General features: G+C 38.0%; 2 protein-coding genes across 2 annotated transcripts; both read left to right on the forward strand.

Annotated features, from left to right (window-relative positions):
• The first annotated feature begins 1207 nt into the window (after positions 1-1207).
• LOC112195180 (fructose-bisphosphate aldolase 1, cytoplasmic) lies at positions 1208-3547 on the forward strand. The gene is made up of 3 exons (XM_024335553.1): positions 1208-1365; positions 2011-2238; positions 2491-3547. Exons 1-3 carry the CDS (start codon positions 1338-1340, stop codon positions 3309-3311), a joined length of 1077 nt encoding a protein of 358 aa, XP_024191321.1. The 5' UTR covers positions 1208-1337; the 3' UTR covers positions 3312-3547.
• Positions 3548-10640: 7093 nt separating this feature from the next.
• Positions 10641-12956, forward strand: LOC112195181 (fructose-bisphosphate aldolase 1, cytoplasmic). Its single transcript, XM_024335554.2, has 3 exons — positions 10641-10802; positions 11394-11621; positions 11881-12956. Exons 1-3 carry the CDS (start codon positions 10775-10777, stop codon positions 12699-12701), a joined length of 1077 nt encoding a protein of 358 aa, XP_024191322.1. The 5' UTR covers positions 10641-10774; the 3' UTR covers positions 12702-12956.
• The last annotated feature ends 6127 nt before the right edge of the window (positions 12957-19083 follow it).

Below are 19083 nucleotides of genomic sequence, written 5' to 3' on the forward strand. Positions count from 1 at the left end.
GAACCACCCTAAAAATTAAGATAAACGCTAATAAGTTGAGAGAGATAGTAAAAAACAAGCATAATGAAAATATACAACAGAAATAGCTACCAAATAAACCGTTAGAAACTAACCACTATCTTATTCTCATGAATGATTGAATGAACAAACCATAATGAATCCATTTCCATGGAAGCTATATATGGTGTTTTCTTCACGTCTCAAGAACGTGCAACATGGTTTTGCCCATTCAGATTGCCTCTTGATAAGTGAATCATCTACCAAAAGCCCGAAGCTAATAAAGCCATAATTCATACAAAGAAAGCCAGAAAATAGTGTAGAAGAAAGGCACGTGGCAATGAAGTAGACCGTAGAAGAGCTAAAAACACTTGGCGCCCCTGAATTAAGGTCTTTGATTCCTTTCCATCTTTGGTGTTTCTGGTATTCCGATCAATTTGGCCCCCAGACCCGCTCTCCTTTCCGGCCCATAGAATCATTCATCGGTTTTGCGGCTTTCTTTTTCTTTCTTATCAAGAAACTTTGACCCTTCCCTACCCACCTCTTTCACGGCAGTGGTTTCCGGAAGCTTGTTTTAGCTAAAGTAGTAATAAAGTAATTCTCAAAAAAAAAAATAATAATAATAATAAAGTAGTAATTTGCCTTCAAATTTTTAGTTTGCCTATTATACCCCTCACCTTTTTATTTTCAATTTAATTATTTTGCTAATTGTCCGAACATTGTCCTTGGCTTCTCTAAGCTGAAAAAGCAAAAATGAGAGTACTAAGAATGATTCGCATAAAAATAGAAATAGAAATTGAAAGTGAAAATAAAATATCTAGAATTTGTCAATAAAGATTTTGACGATCGATATTAGTATAAGCTTATATAAAAAGTATCGATTGTCTGTTCATATAAACGACAATTTTAAGGAATTATGAGGGACAAATGAATATAACGGCTTAAATAAGTGGATGAGATACATTTATCCCTCACATTCCCTTAAAATTATTATTTAGGTGAGCACGCCTGTATACATTGATATTTTGCTAGTTTTGAAAAATACCAGTGCAATAAAACCAACAAAATTACAGTGAAAAGTTCAATCATTTCAAAAATATATTTAAAAATCCTTGGTTATTATTTTTTGAAGTGGAAGCTTAGGTCGGTAAAACCGAATATCAGAGTGGGGGCAAAAGAGTAAAATGAGGAGAGAACGGAGCAACGTGATCCCCAAGCCCCTTCGGCTCGCTCATATTAAAGCCCTAAACCACATCAACTTCTCCTATCTATCGCTTTTTCACAACCGTCTCATCTCTGCAAAATCGTCTTTCAGATCCTCCGCTCGCTTTTTCTTCGAAATGACGGCCTTCAAGGGAAAGTACCATGGTAATCATCTTCAACCCACTTCTCTAAATTTTTGTTCCTTGTATCGCTCGCCATCTTTTGATTCAGGGGTTTATGTTTTTATCTCGACCTGATTCAACAAACTATGATATATATGATGTGTTTGCATGTGGATTTAAGTTTTGAATGGTCTATGTAACGGTTTGTGCCAGTTTTTTGATCGGTGACTGTTTACTCTGTTTCGATTTTTTTATCACTGGATTATTATAGTTATTCTATTGTTTGATTGGATTGGGTTCTAATGTGATTCTGTGATTGGGTGCTTATTTAATTCATTATTGATGAGTTTGGTTGCATAATAGACATGCTGGTTGTGCACAGATTATCTTGGTCGTGTTGGGGACTAGTGCATGTAATGATTTGGATGATTGATTTCTTTCATTATAGTATTCCATCCGTTAATCGATGGCCATGCCCTGAATTTGAACTTGATTTTTATCTCGGAATCTCTCAAGTTTTGGCTTGCAAATACACCCAAAGAGACTTGTATTTGTCATGGGCATTGAAGCATGCATATCGTTAGTTTGTTAGAATTGTTAAGTTAAGGGATTCTGATTTTGATAAAGTTTTTTGAGTATGTTGAGTAGTTTATCATTTTCGGATACTGAATTTTTGGGTTTATTACAGATGAGCTTATTGCCAATGCTGCCTACATTGGCACCCCTGGAAAGGGTATTCTTGCTGCTGATGAGTCAACTGGCACAATTGGCAAGCGTTTTGCCAGCATCAATGTTGAGAACGTTGAGGAAAACAGGCGTGCTCTTCGCGAACTCCTCTTCACTGCCCCTGGTGGCCTCCAATACCTTAGTGGAGTGATCCTTTTTGAGGAAACCCTCTACCAGAAGACAGCTGAAGGTATTTGACCCACTCCTCTTTGTGATATAAGATATGTCTATGTTTATGTATGAAAACATTGATAATATCCTTGAATTCATATAACCTTTGGATAAATTTCACACTATTCATCGCTTTCCATTCCTAATTTACAACATGGATTGCTGCCCTTTCCCATTCATACTTTAGATGGATCCTATGAATTCCCCTGGATTAACTTTTAGTTGCCTATCCTACAGCCGATGTGATATTCATGATCATTGTATGTTGCAGGCAAGCCATTCGTTGAGGTTTTGAAGGAAGGTGGTGTTCTTCCTGGCATTAAGGTTGACAAGGGCGTTGTTGAGCTTGCTGGTACCAATGGTGAGACCACAACCCAGGGTCTGGATGGCCTGGGCGCACGCTGCGCAAAGTACTATGAAGCTGGTGCCCGGTTTGCCAAATGGCGTGCTGTGCTCAAGATTGGTCCCAATGAGCCATCTCAGCTTTCAATCAACGAGAATGCCAATGGCTTGGCTCGTTATGCTATCATCTGCCAGGAGAATGGTTTGGTACCCATTGTTGAGCCTGAGATCCTTGTTGACGGGTCCCACTCCATTGACAAGTGTGCTGATGTGACTGAGCGCGTCCTTGCTGCATGTTACAAGGCTCTCAATGACCACCACGTCCTTCTTGAAGGAACTCTCTTGAAGCCCAACATGGTGACTCCCGGATCTGATGCCAAGAAGGCTTCACCAGAAGTGATTGCTGAGTACACCGTCCGTGCCTTGCAGCGCACTACCCCTGCAGCTGTCCCTGCTGTGGTGTTCTTGTCTGGTGGACAGAGTGAGGAGGAGGCTACTCTCAACCTTAACGCCATGAACAAGCTCCAGGGAAAGAAGCCATGGACTCTTTCCTTCTCCTTCGGCCGTGCTCTTCAAGCCAGCACTCTCAAGGCTTGGTCAGGAAAGAAAGAAAATGTTAAGGCTGCACAGGAGGCTCTCCTCACAAGGGCCAAGGCCAACTCAGAGGCAACCTTGGGAACCTACAAGGGCGATGCCAAGCTCGGTGAGGGTGCTGCAGAGTCTCTTCATGTCAAGGACTACAAGTATTGAGGGAGCTGTGTGGTAGGAAATGCAAGTGTGTTCTCTATGTTACCTCTGTCATAGTATAGGTTGGTCCTTTTTGGTACCATTTTCTTTATAAACTCGGCATGAGATACTAGTAGAATGATAAAAGCTTGAGGAACACTGGCAAGCATGGAGAGTTGTTATTTACCCCTTCGTTTTAGTTGGAGAACTGCTCATGTATGTTGGGTAATTTGTCGTTATGGTAACCTTTGATTTTGATATTCTGCTTGTGCGAATGTGCTTTCAAACCAATTGTTGCCTTTTATTAGGTTGCGTTTCATGTTCTTCCCCAAACCTCCTCCTGTGCACAATGGCATAGAGCGGGAGAAAATTGAGGCCCTAGTGTTCTATTGGGGAAATAGTCCAAATTGCAGATGACTGTATACAACATACGGGTAGTGATGGAACCCTCTTTAACACCAAGTCTTCAAAAATGTCCGAACTTGGTATTTTTTAAAAAAAAACTTCCCGTGTCACATACAAACACGTTACAGTTTTTTGTTTGTGGCTTTTGGGAGCTTTCACTCTCACCATGCGGAAAGAAAAGGAACAACACTTGTCCGTCAGTCCACATTTTTCCTTCTTTGCATATGTCCTGTAGTTCCTAATCAAAAATGGAAGATTGTTTATTCATCAAATTTTATAAAATTAATAACAAATTGCAAATTTGTTTGATGCTGTTGAATCACTAATGTCCGCCTACTAGCACACTTTTTTAGTTTATGAACAATTCGGATTATGACACATTACATTACCTAAATTTTGAGGAGAGTTAGAAAGAGAGGTGGAGGAGAAAAGAAAAGAAAATAACCTCTTTTTCAACAACTATAATAGGACATCACTTGTTGCAATGCTTTTATTTAGTCTAAATTTATCATATATTAAGAGAAGTTAAATTTATTGAGAACGTTTTTACTTGTCCGTTTGAAAAAATTGTGAATCCATTTCTTATCTCATGTTGTGATAAATAATTATAACAGGAAAAAGATAGTAGTGGAATAATAGATGAATAGACTATTACGAATCATGTCTACATCTATAGCGTGGATTAAGCATATGCCCACGTGTGATTTATATTAAAACGCACTTATTAGTATTTTGTATTTCAGTATTTGGTAGGAGGAGGACATACAGTATTTAATATTCAGATCACTATTGGCAGTAGTAGTACCAGTGCAGTACTCACATCGACCGCAATGCCATGTGAGCAGAGAAGAAATACAGATCGGCAGGAACTCGAATATATATATATATATATATATATATATATATATATATTTACAAGGATCGGATCAAGAGTAATAAAAGAATATTCGAATTGAGGCCTATGCAGGACCTGACTGTCCTCTTCTTCATTGTTCTCCAAATTTGCGTTGGATCCACGCATCACGGTTGGTTTGTTTCTTTATTTCATTTCATTTCAACCGAAATTATATCCAAGATTGTGGGCTAACTCCATGCCACCTGCCTCCTCAACTAGTTTGAAAACGAAGAGAATGAGAGATGAAGAGAGGTAGGTGAAGGCTCGACTTGGAACTCGACATCCAAACCTCTTACACTCCATGTTAGATATGGAGGTATACGCTATAACTAGTCTTGTGTGGTATGACAGAAATATATCAAATTGTCTGTCGTAACTCTCTTTCAAGCATTCGTCAAACACTTTATCTTTGTTTTGATATATATAAGAACAGATAAAATCAATTATTACAGTTTAGTTAGAAAACTTCACCAAATAACCTAAAGCAGAATGAGCAATAAGTATATCCAGTTAAATTTTGTACATTTCTTAAGTGCAACCACATTTAATAATTTATACAGAGAAAAATGCATCAGGCATCCCCAATGTGGGGGAAGACGTCTTGATCATATCTTCACATCAAAACTTTATTATAAAAGCTAGTAGCATATATGAAACTGACCAGCAGTGTAGAAGAATTACAGAGTATGGGAGAAAATTGCTAGTATTCAAATGACAAAACTAACTCATTAATGAATAATTAATATAAAAAAAAAAGTCAACTAATTTTTGTCTGTAGCTTTTCTTGGGTCTTATAGGGTGGCAAGGGCAACCTAATGAGGAAGGTTCTCATGCCATATTTTCCATGTTTTTATTTTCAATAATTTGTCATTTTAAATAATAAATAAAATCGGCGTGACAAGAAATTAAGAAAAAATGTGGGGCGTGATCTAAAATGATGCTAGTTTGAAGTTGGCGTTGGTTGAATATGAATATAAATGTTGAAAGTTTGGTTGAATGATGCATAACTAAGATTATTGGGTTGACTTATAAGTAATTAGAAAAATTTATTGGTGACAAAGAACTAACATGAAGCATGTTGTAGTACGTCCCTTTGACGCTCCAAAGCTGGTTTGCACAATGCATTTTTTATTCTTGAAGACCAAAAGAAATTTTAAAAACTTATTTAATTTTATTCAACCAACTTCAAGATTACAAGCCCAGTATTATTTGGTCTAATGACATAAGTTTTTTTTTGTAAGTAAGAGGTCGTGAGTTCGACTCACAATACACTATTTGTTATACATGAGTTGTTTATTTGACTAAAAAAAAATCAAGATTACAACATACAAAATTGTCATGAGTCTAATTTGTATCACTTTTGATTCAGTTTTGTATCACTTTGTAGTTTTATTTAGAGAAAAGAAAAGCTTATTTTATTGAATAAAAGTTTACATTCGTGAATTTATCTCAACTACTCCATAGGGAGAAGAAATATTTTACTTATTTCCTTCACATAAACTCGGCAATTACAAACACCATTATTATCATAAGACTAAAACTCTAACCACAATGATCATCATTTATCTCTTGTTACTAATAGTTAACCAATCCCAAGTATCACAATATGACAACAAACGTTAAGATGAACCATTTTACATTCTTTCACTACCGTGTCCTAAAATCTCGCACACAAAACTTTGTTTCATTATTTCTTCTTGTCAAGCAATGCAATTTTACTTTTTTTTTTCTTTTCCGAAATTGACTGTAGCACTATGAATGGCTTCGTGGAATGAAAATCATCTTTACAATGATAGTTTTTTTTTTTTTTAAGAGAAGAAGAGCATTCATTCAATCACCAAAACCATACATTTGGGGGGGACATAGACCAAAACCCCAAGAGAAGATAGTTACAGGTACCATGAGCCGATAGGGGCTCAACTATAACCGCAATACGCCAATTTCCCAGGCTACTTAGACTAAATTTACTCGAGTTTCTCAATAAACTCTTGTAATCAACAGCATAAGAGACTATGTCCTCTTCGACACCGTGTCTCAAAAGAGCCAAGACCACGTGCAAGGATCGCATGTCAGCATATTGACACCAAGAGTAAACTAACCCCAACTCAAGAGAGTGGGGCTTATTAACCCTAACCTAAAAACCCTAACAAAACCTAAAACCCTAATCAAGAATAAGAACCAGCCACAGCCCTCTCCCTCCTTTCCCCAAAGCTCTGACACCAGCCTAAGATCAATCATCAGAAAACCAAGAATTGCCCAGCCAATCTTCTCATCTCCAGGCCACCACCCCCCTCCACTCACCCAGCCATCAACCCTATGCCATAGGGCCTAACGACCACCAACATACCAATGTCCCCATCCATGGTCAACTGACCATCAACACTGATCACCGCTCCACCAGCCATAGCCACCACGCATCAAAATCAGAGAAGCCCAGCCTTTGAATTCTTGTCTCCCCGTCCACCATCGTGCTCCATGAACCGTCGCCGTCATCATGTGGAAGCAAAAGAGATGTCGCACGACACCACGACCAAAGCAACTACATCCCCGCCAGGCTGCAGCCACCATACTCCGACTAGGTAGATCCTTCATCGACGTTGGGGCACCGCCGGACGAGGGAAACCACGTCACAAAGAAACCCAAGTTTTGACTCCGACTTTTTTGGAGCAAAACCTAATCTTTACGATGATAGTTTGTTATCATCTTTGCAAAAATCAACAATATTGAAAGTAGTGTAATTATCTACCTAGTATCAAATAAACCGTTTATTATGATTTATCATATTCTACTGTTAACAAAAGTATCTTTTCTTTTAAAGCCGGTTTTTTTCGAGTGCGAGTTCGAGCTCTTCCTGCGTCGCCCGGGCGTCTGGGTTGGCCTCCGGCTGTGCTGACGTCTTGAGGTCTGCTACCGGATGGGTATTGACAGCTATTGCTAGTGGGGTTCCATCGAAGGGGGTGCTACTGGGGCTTGTCGGCTGGGTTTGGCTGGGTTGGTACGAGGCGGGGGTGGTACAAACAGGGCAGGCGATCGGTCCTTGATGCACGTTTCTGGGTTGACGGTGCTACGAGTCCGACTCATTGGCGGTGTGCGGGGCAAAGACCTGGCTTAGGGTTTGTTTTTCTAGGCTGGCGTGGGTCGTGGCGGCACGGATCGAGGTGACGCGGGTCGTGGCAGAGTGCGGTGGACAGAGCTCAGCCTATTGGTTTCGTACGACGGGGAGGGTATAGAGCAGGTGGACTGGACCTAACCTAGCAGATGGGCCTGCGTGGACTTTCTTTGGTGGATGCCCTAGTTGGGCTTTGAGTTTTGGGCTGGGTTTTGCTCTAGTCCCTTATTTTATGTATTAACATAGTCTTTTACAATAATTTCCTTTTAGGAAACTAATGCACACTATGTACACTCTATGCATCTCTAGCGCCTCTAGAGTAGTACCAAATGAGGATCTCCGCTATGTCTACGTGCATGACATGTCTAATGAGTAGGTCTATTTCTATGTACCACTGTAGATACTACCACTATCTTCTTGTCTGTCTGTACATGGCCACGGAATGGTATGTAACAGTCTATTCTAGCCTTAGATGAATATATCTATCGGCACCCGGATTTAGGTTTGGTTAAAAAAAAAAAGTATCTTCTCTTTTTACATCAGTTGATTGAGTAAACGATTTTCAATGTTGAAGATTTTTTTTTTCTTTGATATAAATGCATTTACATTCTAATATGAAATTATTGGTTCCAGCCATACATGCTAGATGAAAATTAAAGGAAATGTTGATGGAAAGAATAAGGAGCAAAATTGCAAACATTTCTAACAGTAAGCATCTATACAAGGCATTCAGTGGCTATTCCAAAGCGATCTGTTGGGTGTCTGTAACAACTAAACAAAGAAAGATCATTGGAAATGACACTCATTCATGGTGGATGACTAACCAGCCTACAAGTCAAAACTACCAACTCTACACAAGCTGTAGACAAAATGCCATTCAATTTAACCCCCAAATCGTTACCTATTTTACACAATTGACATGAGTCTGTATCTGATCTATAATGTTGGAGATATAGAGAGCAAGTTGGGGAGAAATACAGTTGGAACCATCTGGTGTGCCAAAAATAATGGCGAACCTAGAAACACAGGCTAATTGTCTTAAAACCCAGAAAGCTATTTAAGGCGGTTGCAAATATTGGTCATGAAAGTATCAAACCAAACCGAGATTAGAGTCACTCTCAAACCCCACAGGATTTGGTTGGCTGCTTCTTACCTTTGTTTTCTTTGCATTCAAAAGTCTCGAGTCTTGACCGCTCCCCCGTGCCGCCTACCTAATCACGGGACAGCTGCTTGTTTTGAGAAACTTTTAGGGCCCCTCAACCACCGTGCCTAATTACTATTTTAGGCTTCTTCTATTCCAAACTATAATATCCAATTTAGAAAGAACAAAAAAAAAGAGATAAAAAATGATTTCGACACAAATTTTAGATATTAATTGAAAGGGTTTTTATCACTACTATGATCAAAATTTTCTTGCACCGGATATAATGATATCTAACTTTCAAAGGTGATCAAAGAGATATCTGGACATATAAAAATTGATCAATTTCATACTTTACTTTCAAATTTCAAAAGTGATAAAAATGTACCTAAACTTATAAAAATTAATAAATTTCATATATCTGTCTATTTTCGGTCATATCTCCGTTAAAACTAAGGGTATATACAACATTTCACTAAATGTAGTTGGAATGTCATATTATCCTCTAATTTTTTCTCTTTCTCTTTTTCTGTTATCGTTCTTCCTCATTCTTTTGTAATCTGCATATTGCATCTATAACCCAAACTTTTTTCTTGTTTATGTAAAAGTAGTTGGATCAATGGTTATTAAGCAACAGAACTATGTGAAAATACAATGGACTCGCCACCGCCAATGACACCACAAAATTGTAATTCGAATTCAAAATTTTTGCAGAATTGGAATTTGAAACTGAATACAGAGATGCACAGCTGCAAAATCAAACCCATAAATTGAAGTGATTTGTGGTCAAAAGGGTCATCAAACATCTATAACCCAATCTTCTTCTTCTATAGAATTAAAATTTTCCATTCAGTTTCAATTCCACCATCTTAGAAAAAAGAAACAAATAAGGTTGGGATATTTCTCACCTTCTGAAAAAATAAAGAAAAAGGGCGAGATAGAGAGAGAGAGAGAGAGAGAGAGAGAGAGAGAGAGAGAGAGAGAGCGGTAAACGATAGAAGAAGAACAAGAGAATCAACAAAATAAAATATAAAATAATTAAAAATTAGTTTTTGTGGGAAAATACTATTATAATCCCAAAAAACACATCACATGCACCGCACATGATTAATTTTAACAGAAAAGTGACAGAAAATAAGCCAAAGTATCAAGTTGATTTGTTTTTAAAAGTTTAGGTATTATTTTGATCACTTTTGAAAGTTAGGTATCATTCTGTTCGGTGCAAAAAAGTTTAGACACAGTTGGTGATAAAAACTCTTCTAGCTGAAATATTAGAAAATATCGAAAAATATTGGTAGATAAAAACAAACTACAGAGATATGTTGAATATCGCGTAAAAAATAATTTCGAAGAAATTTAAAATGTGTAAATCATTACATTACACTAATAATTTAAATTGCAGTTAGACTGAAATTTTATATGATTACATTTTAAGTTTTAAATTATGTGAAAATAAGTTATGTTTAGATTTTACTGTAATAATAAATTAACAGAATCAAGATTCTTCGCTGTCGAATTGATATTCTGATGGATTCATTAGTTCACTTGGTCCATATGGTTGATGACATATTTTTACTTTGGCAATAAGAAAAGTTAAAACCAAAAAATCTACGTAAGAGATATTTTCATTAATTAATCCGGATTACACAATTAAAGATTTGATGGCATTTGAGAGATGGGTGTGGGGGCAAAAAGGAAAAATCCTAAAAGAATTACGTGGGGAATAAAAAAGAAAGAAAAAAAAAATACGTGGGAAAGACGCCAAGCAAATAGTGGCTGACTCACTCGGGTTTGCCCTTTTTCGCTTCGTTTTCTCTCCTTAAAAAGCCCCACCCACCCTTCGCTCTCTCTCCATCTTCTTCTCCTTTCGATCTCTCAGAAAAACCCTCTCTCTCTCTCTCTCTCTCTCTCTCTCTCCAAGCCTATCATCAACCACCATGACTGCTTACAGAGGCAAATACGCTGGTAATTTGAATCTTCTTCTTGTTCTTCGATCCGTATTTGATTTGTTCGGTATATTATTTTTTGCTCTGTTTGTGTATCTGTCTCGATGTATTGCGTAGATCTGTGAGGATTTGATTTATGAGATAGTCTTTGTTGTAGTATCGTGTAGTTAGTTCCTGTTTCATTCAGTTACTTGTGTTAGCGATCTGTTGTGGTTTTTGTTCGATTGGGTTTTTGAGTAAAGCGATCTGTTTATGTTACTGTGGAGTTTTGGATCTGACTAGTATACGCATGGGTTTTTGTTACTAATAGCTCAGTTAGGCTCGATCTTGTTGGATTTGTGATCTCTTACGTGTGCTGCGGAATCCTGTTCTTTGATGTGTTTTTCAGGACAAGTAGATTGCTGTGTGCAGTGACGATCCACTTGTTATAGTCTTGTAGCCTTCGTAGTTACCTACTAGTTGTTTGAACCAATTATCTTGTGATTGAAGTTTTTGATAGCTTGGATGTTTGTTAGATTATTCTCTCTGTTTATTTACGGTAGATTTGTGTATGAACATTTATGTTTATGATTTTGTGGTCTCCGTTGCCTGAATTTTGGTTACCTTGCAGATGAGCTCATTGCCAATGCTGCCTACATTGGCACCCCTGGAAAGGGTATTCTGGCTGCTGATGAGTCCACTGGCACCATTGGAAAACGTTTTTCCAGCATCAATGTTGAGAATGTTGAAGAGAACAGGCGTGCTCTTCGTGAGCTCCTCTTCACCGCCCCCAATGTCCTCCAGTACCTTAGTGGAGTGATCCTCTTTGAGGAAACCCTCTACCAGAAAACAGCTGCAGGTATATTGAACATAATTTCTGTTGTTTGATACTGTCTTGCCGGCCTTGTGCGTGGTTAGTTGTTTACTTTGTGATCAATCAATTATTGCTCTGTGATAAGAAATTAATGAGGTACATTTTGATATTGTGCCCTTTCGTAAATCCTTTCATTTCATTCTAATTTTAGCAATCTTCTGGTTAGTTTGAGTGTTTCCCCCTTTTGGTTTCTTGTTCTTGATGGATGGATCTTAATAGTATTTATGCTTGTTGTATTGTGCAGGCAAGCCTTTCGTTGATGTCTTGAAGGAAGGTGGTGTTCTTCCTGGTATCAAGGTTGACAAGGGTGTTGTTGAGCTTAAAGGCACCGACGGTGAGACCACAACCCAGGGTTTGGATGGCCTTGGTGCCCGCTGCGCTAAGTACTATGAAGCCGGTGCCCGGTTTGCCAAATGGCGTGCTGTGCTCAAGATTGGTCCCAATGAGCCATCTCAGCTTTCAATCAACGAGAATGCCAATGGCTTGGCTCGTTATGCTATCATCTGCCAGGAGAATGGTTTGGTACCCATTGTTGAGCCTGAGATCCTTGTTGACGGACCCCACTCCATTGACAAGTGTGCTGATGTGACTGAGCGCGTCCTTGCTGCATGTTACAAGGCTCTCAATGACCACCACGTCCTTCTTGAAGGAACTCTCTTGAAGCCCAACATGGTGACTCCCGGATCTGATGCCAAGAAGGCTTCACCAGAAGTGATTGCTGAGTACACCGTCCGTGCCTTGCAGCGCACTACCCCTGCAGCTGTCCCTGCTGTGGTGTTCTTGTCTGGTGGACAGAGTGAGGAGGAGGCTACTCTCAACCTTAACGCCATGAACAAGCTCAAGGGAAAGAAGCCATGGACTCTTTCCTTCTCCTTCGGCCGTGCTCTTCAAGCCAGCACTCTCAAGGCTTGGTCAGGAAAGAAAGAAAATGTTAAGGCTGCACAGGAGGCTCTCCTCACAAGGGCCAAGGCCAACTCAGAGGCAACCTTGGGAACCTACAAGGGTGATGCCAAGCTCGGAGAGGGTGCTGCAGAGAGCCTTCACGTCAAGGACTACAAGTACTGAAGAAGTTTAGACTTCTTTCTTCTCCTTGTGTTTTGTTTTTGGAAAACTATCTTTTGCGTTGTGTATCACATTGGCATTTTCAGGCATATAGTTTTAGGGATTTTTCAAAGTTCTGTTTTTCAATCTTGATCTTGGTTTGTAGGATTTGGTAGAATAAACAAGCTTGAAGAGTATTGACAAGTTGAGTTTGAAAATGTTTCTTTTCCTGTTCAAAAGAACGGATCATGATCTATGAGCATCTTAAGTTCTGAATAACCAATGTCTGCTATTCTAAAAATTTTGCTCCCGAAAGGTTTTATTGGTCATAATAGATCAACTTGATTTTGATTATCCATTTTGTTCTTTTATATGAACCATGCTTACATGATGGCTTTAGTCTGCTCAAGCTTTCCTATGGTTGAAGAGAAGAGAAAGCATAGCAATTAATTCCTCTCCACATTCTATCAAAACCCTTACGGAGTCTAAATTATTCTCGTTCTTGCTTGTCTGATGAATACAAAATGGTCATATTGGCTCAATTATGGTCAGTCGGATCTTGTTCCGGCTCATACTGGATCAACCAGCCACTATCTTGTTCCAATATTCTCTGTGTTTACGTCTTCGTCAAGTTGTGATCTGCCCCCATCATTCAATACTTATATTTCTCACTGTTTGTTATGAGTTATAGCAAAGCAATTGCTTATCTTCACCATAGCGGCACTGAGTTGTAAGCTTGGATTGACCTGTGCCCTGAGCATTGGGGATTGTGGCCCTGTAAGCACCCACCAATAAAGCCCAAACTGAGCAAATCACCCCAGCTTTGAAGACAAACGAATAAGCTTGGACTCCATAAAGCCTCCTTGAGACCAAATAGACTATAAATCCAAGCGATTTGGAGTTCCCACTAGTCCCATAGTTCATGTTTCAACATTCATAAACTAACTGTGTTTAGCTAAAGATTTTGGTAATGGTGATTACCTTTTTGATATACCATAGAAAGTTTTGGGTAAAAGATGAGTAAAGACGATCATCGTTACTCTATAATCCGTTGGGATTAAAATGAGATACACCAGAAAAACAAACTACAAATATAATTAGGTAATAGCTTTTCAAAAAAAAAAAGAAATTAGGTAATAGAGCACCGACTATTTTTGCTGTCTTATACTCTCACTCTCAACATGCAGTGCCACACCCTTGAAGTAAATGAACAAAATAGAAGAACAGAAGGTTTTTATGAAAGTGAAAAAAACAAAATAGAATAACAGAAGGTTAAAAAACCTGATGAGAATCAAATCCCGGACCATAGCCATTATTAAGCCCACTGTACTGAACTGCAGATACATCATTCTTACATTGTTTGGGCATATATACATATAATGAGTCTGAGACGACATCATTTTAAACCTCACCTTATGTCTGGCTCTAATAACGTCCTAAAAGTATTAAAAAAAAAATTCTTAACACACATTCTTAAACCTAATCTCCTTTTTATGGAAACACCATAATTAAGATAAGGGTTTTTGTCCATTTACCCCATTTTTAGAGATTTTTTTCCCACTTACTCCATTACGTTTTTTTAATTCCTTCTTATCCAAAACACTCTAAGGAGGTCTTCCCTAATACCCCATTAAGATTTTTTTTTTTTTTTTAAAATTTTTTTAATACCATTTTTCCCTCACCCCTTTGAAACTTAGAGAGAGAGAAAAAAAAAATGTAAGAGAGAGAGAAACCATAGGAGACTTCGCCGGAGCCCAGTCACCGACCGCGGGAGTCCCGTCACAGGCCGCCGGAATCAGGTCAACTTTCGCCGGATTCTGGTCACCGGCTGCCACCCACTGGAATTTGCTGAAAATCTCACCGGAAAGGTTTTTTATGCCCCCAATAGACGTCTATTGGGGGGCAATAGAGGTTTATGAAACCTCCCCGAAAGTCTCCAAAGAGTTTGTTGTAGATCTCATATGGGGTCAGAGAGGTTTATTGCCCCCTGAATAACCTGTATTGCCCCCCAATAGACGCCTATTGCCCCCCAATGGATGTCTATTGTTCCCTAATACCCATTTATTTTTTAAAATTAGACAAATAAAACTTTGATTAAAGAAAAGAAATGAGGAGATTATATCAATTCAAAATGTCTACTGCCCTCCAATAGACGTCTATTGCCCCCTGATAATTTTTTTTTTTCTTTGTTTTTTCCTTCTGGGCCTTCTGCCCCCATTTTACCAAAATTAATTAATTAATTAAATTCTGCACTCATTTTACCAAAAAAAAACCATTTGGGCACCCAAGACAAAAGCCGGATGCGTTTCTTGCGGGTGTTCGGAACTCCAACTCCAAAGTAGTTGCATCTAGTAGAGCTGGTCCAAAGTAGATCATTCAATCAATCACAGCCTTAGAGACGACGACGCTGGTGATGCCGAAGATGACAACGACGAAGTCGGTGCTGGAAAACAACGGGGAAGAAAGCCGACGGAGGGATTAGTGCGGGGAAGAAGGTTCGGATCGGACTCGGAGCTTTTGTAATTAAGATCCTCGTCGTCGTCGTCAACGTCCTTGCAGAAAAAGAGATCGGTGATGAGAGAGAAAGTGAGAGAAAGGGTCGTCGACATCTTCCTTGCAGAGAGAGAGAGAGAGAGAGAGAGATCGGTTGTCAACGGCGTCCTTGCAGAGAGAGAGAGAGTCGACGTCGTCCTTGTAGAGAGAGTCGTCAAGAGAGATAAGAGTGGCAACCTGTCATTTAGCTATCAAGTCGGGTTAGTGGGAACAAAATTTTGTTGGTGGTGTAAGTGGGCTAATTTTAGTTTATTTTGGTGCTATAGGTCAAGGACCCTTAAGATAACTATCTACACATTCACCATAATATCTTTAGTAAAAACCAAGAGACAGGGTTGTAAACTCCTATAAAATCTTGACCTTCGTTTTCGACATGATAATCACCTTAAATACAGTAAGTGCACATACAAAATTGCATGATAATTAATGGGATATCGTAGATTCATTGATAAAGACTTATTTCAAGGTTTGCCTCAGGCCTCGAAATCAAGTTCACCTATGTATGCCGGATATAGGATGAGGGATTAAGGGGCTCTATAGAATAAGGGGCTTCCCGTTGTGTATATTGGGAGCTAAGCAGAATACTCTTGGCACTCAACTTCAGATACACATGAGAAAAAATACAATATAGAACTCAAACAATACAATATATATATATATATATATATATATATATATATATATATATGCTTTCCAGTTACCAAACTCTTACACAGCTCTCAGTAAAATTTACAATTGATATAGGATTTTATATAGGGTTCCATATGACATTGCCACTATCATGACAACTATTAGAATCATTTACACTCGAGCTTATAACTCTCATAACATAGAACATAAGAAATGTCAAGAATCAAACTGTTATTTTACTCGTTACCTTCCTAACCTCTAAACTTTCTCGATTCTCATGGCTCCACTTGCAAACAATTATATGTTGAGCACTTGTTCAATCATCTAAACAATGACTTTTAATCTATTTTCCAAAAGAGTGTGGGCCGTGTGGCTAATATTTTCTGATTTTGTGTAGGTGTGAAATGGGGTTAATTAATTGCTGTAGTGTAAAGAAGAAGAAGAGTTAAAACCTCGATCTGATGCAAAATTTCAAACGGGAAGATTAGATTGATAATATGATTTCCCAAACTGGGGCAAGAACAGTTGCATTTTTTATATGTTTTGGTGCTTCATCAGCTCAGTAAGTGGTCACATCGATCACAAGAAAAGGCAGGTTTAGAAAGGCCTCCCCAGAGAAGCTGGCTTGCTTGAACTTGGAAGTTCCATAATGGCTTGCTTGAACTTGGAAAGTTGGAAGTTCCATAATTGTCAATGTGTATGTAGCTTCGTTTCTCCATTTAACTGCTCGACGAGACGAGATGAGAGATGAGCCTTGGGACAAGTAAAGCAAAGCTAAGCGAAGAGAAGCAAAGCAAAGCTGCGTGCATGGGTTGTTGAAGCTTTGAAGATTCATGAAAATGGTAAAAGAGAAAGAAAAAATGTTGGTACTGTCAAAACAGTGACAATGACTGAAATGTCCCCTTATTGTTTGGTTCCCTCTGGTGGGAAGCTTCTTTACGCTTTCCTATGCACACTGCCAGGAGTACTACTTCTCTCTGTCAATATATATATATTAGTGTAGCAGTACGAGCAGTCCAGTACTACTAGTATTATGAATTTATGATAAACATGAACGCACCCTGACGTTTTAAGAGAGAGTAAGCTTCAATATGATTGTCATTTACCCAAAAAGAAGAAGATAATCATCTATGATTTGTCCCCACACCAAAAGGCTAAAGAAAAGCAATTTCAAAAGTCCCTTTCTATCTTTTTCTCTTCTCTTCTCTCTCACCATAATCAATGGCATGCATACCTCTAATCGATGCAACTGGTTTTCATTTGAATGCAACTGATAGCGAAAGATCGATGCAGAGCTTCCTTGTCTGGGTGAGAAAACTCGAACCTCCAGGCGTTACATTCTTAGTGTAATTAGTGAGTTGGTTAATTATGGGATGAGCTCAGACTATTAACATCCTCAGTGGATATTCTGTATTCAACTAGCTAGGACTAGCTAGGTCTATTGGAGCAGGAACAAAAATAACCTGACATTTATCATGAAACTAAAATTGTTTAGTAAATCCAAAACATAACAAGAATAAAACCAAATAATTATTGTTTAAAGCAAAATGAGAAAAGAAACTATTGAAAATGATAACGTGACAAACCTATCAAATTACGGTCATCATAAAAGACGTTTTACATGGGTGTTCTAATCGCGAGTAGGGTGTGGTTATTCTTGGTATATATGCTTATAATTTCTCTCATACTATATGCTAACAATTACCTTTCATAAAATAAAATAAAAACAAATATGTGTATCCGTGTATGTATATTATATAATATATAATATATATAATACATACATACATACATACATATAGGTAAAGCTATGGTATGTTAACATTTCTTATACATCAACTATTTTTACCCCTCTAAGGACTCATGTTATCACTTTGAGGACTAACATTACTATTTTCAGGACTCATATGGTAAACTAAGAAAATTTACCACTTTAAGGACTCATGTTACCACTTTGAGGACTCATGTGGTAACTAAGAAAATTTATCATTTCAAGGACTTATGTTAATACTTTGAAGACTAATATTATTATTTTGATGACTCATTTTACCACTTTTAAGTCAATTGTATACATGTCATACGTTAACACATTGTAGAATTTTCCACATACATATATTCACTGTAGTGACTCCTTCACTGGTTTAAAGATAATGACATGTTCCTGGTGTGTAGTGAAACCTGGTACTTGCATTTATTTTGCTATACTGCACATGGTTGCTTCCCTTGTTGTCAGTTTCATATAGCTCCAGAACCATGCCCTGCTTGGAAGCTAGGCAGCTTCCAATGGAGTCAAGCCTCAAAGGGAACCTGCCTTTTCTTTTTCCTTAATTTGTTCTCTTGGATGAAGTCAATACATGAAGGCTTCAGCTGAACTTTTTGAAGAAATGTTGCCTCTTGCTTTACTCTTTAATCTTTAGCAAGGTTTCTCAAGCTTTTGGCAACCATTATTGTATGACCATATATATAGATTACAATACTCCCTAATAGCAATTCCAACATTTCTTAGTTTCATATGGGTAAATCTCAAGAATCAAAACTTATCAGGCAAAATATCTACATATTAATTTGATTATTCAAATTCGCTTCATTGATCGTTTTAAGATATAATTTCTTTCCCTCTCGCCTGCCAGGATCTGTACCCTTAATTGGGGTGGTCGACAAAACAAGTTATCGATTAATTTTTGTTCTTTCATTTGGATGATTGGGGATCGATCATTATCTGTGTGTGTAGTTTATGCTAAATTGTTTGACATATGGTATATCACTATTTCCTACTTGGCTAATAAGTACTCAAAGAAGCTAGAAAGGTTAAGTAGGTAGATTATTAAAGTAACAGAAAGTGCTCAACTATGATTATAAAGCTCTTGCATGTTTACATTCAACCATATAATCATAGTTAAGTACTGTTTAACAAGATGCTGTTTATGCATTAGGAGAAAACTGGTTTTATGTCCCAAAATTAATACGATCCATATTCACAAGAACAAAACACTTTTTTTTTTTTTTGAAACGAAGAACAAAACACTTATATCGTCCTCCTAATCGCCAATTCCAGAAGGGGCAACAATTATTATTGTGTATCATCCACATCCATTGATACAAAATTAAAAGCATACTCCCATATTAATTGCAAAAAAGGAGAATGTATACATTAATATCTATTAAAAAAATAGAGAGTTTAAAAGCACAAAATGATACCATTTTCATGCATCAAGAAACTAAA

This window comes from Rosa chinensis, chromosome 3 (assembly GCF_002994745.2).
Source record: "Rosa chinensis cultivar Old Blush chromosome 3, RchiOBHm-V2, whole genome shotgun sequence".
Classification (NCBI taxonomy): Eukaryota; Viridiplantae; Streptophyta; class Magnoliopsida; order Rosales; family Rosaceae; genus Rosa; species Rosa chinensis.

Excerpts from the sequence above, each read along its gene's own strand:
- LOC112195180 (XM_024335553.1), top strand. The coding sequence starts at position 1,338 with ATGACGGCCTTCAAGGGAAAGTACCATG. Across the intron at positions 1,366-2,010 it reads CTTCAAGGGAAAGTACCATG|ATGAGCTTATTGCCAATGCT; the intron begins GTAATCATCTTC and ends GGTTTATTACAG. Across the intron at positions 2,239-2,490 it reads CTACCAGAAGACAGCTGAAG|GCAAGCCATTCGTTGAGGTT; the intron begins GTATTTGACCCA and ends TGTATGTTGCAG.
- LOC112195181 (XM_024335554.2), top strand. The coding sequence starts at position 10,775 with ATGACTGCTTACAGAGGCAAATACGCTG. Across the intron at positions 10,803-11,393 it reads TTACAGAGGCAAATACGCTG|ATGAGCTCATTGCCAATGCT; the intron begins GTAATTTGAATC and ends GTTACCTTGCAG. Across the intron at positions 11,622-11,880 it reads CTACCAGAAAACAGCTGCAG|GCAAGCCTTTCGTTGATGTC; the intron begins GTATATTGAACA and ends TGTATTGTGCAG.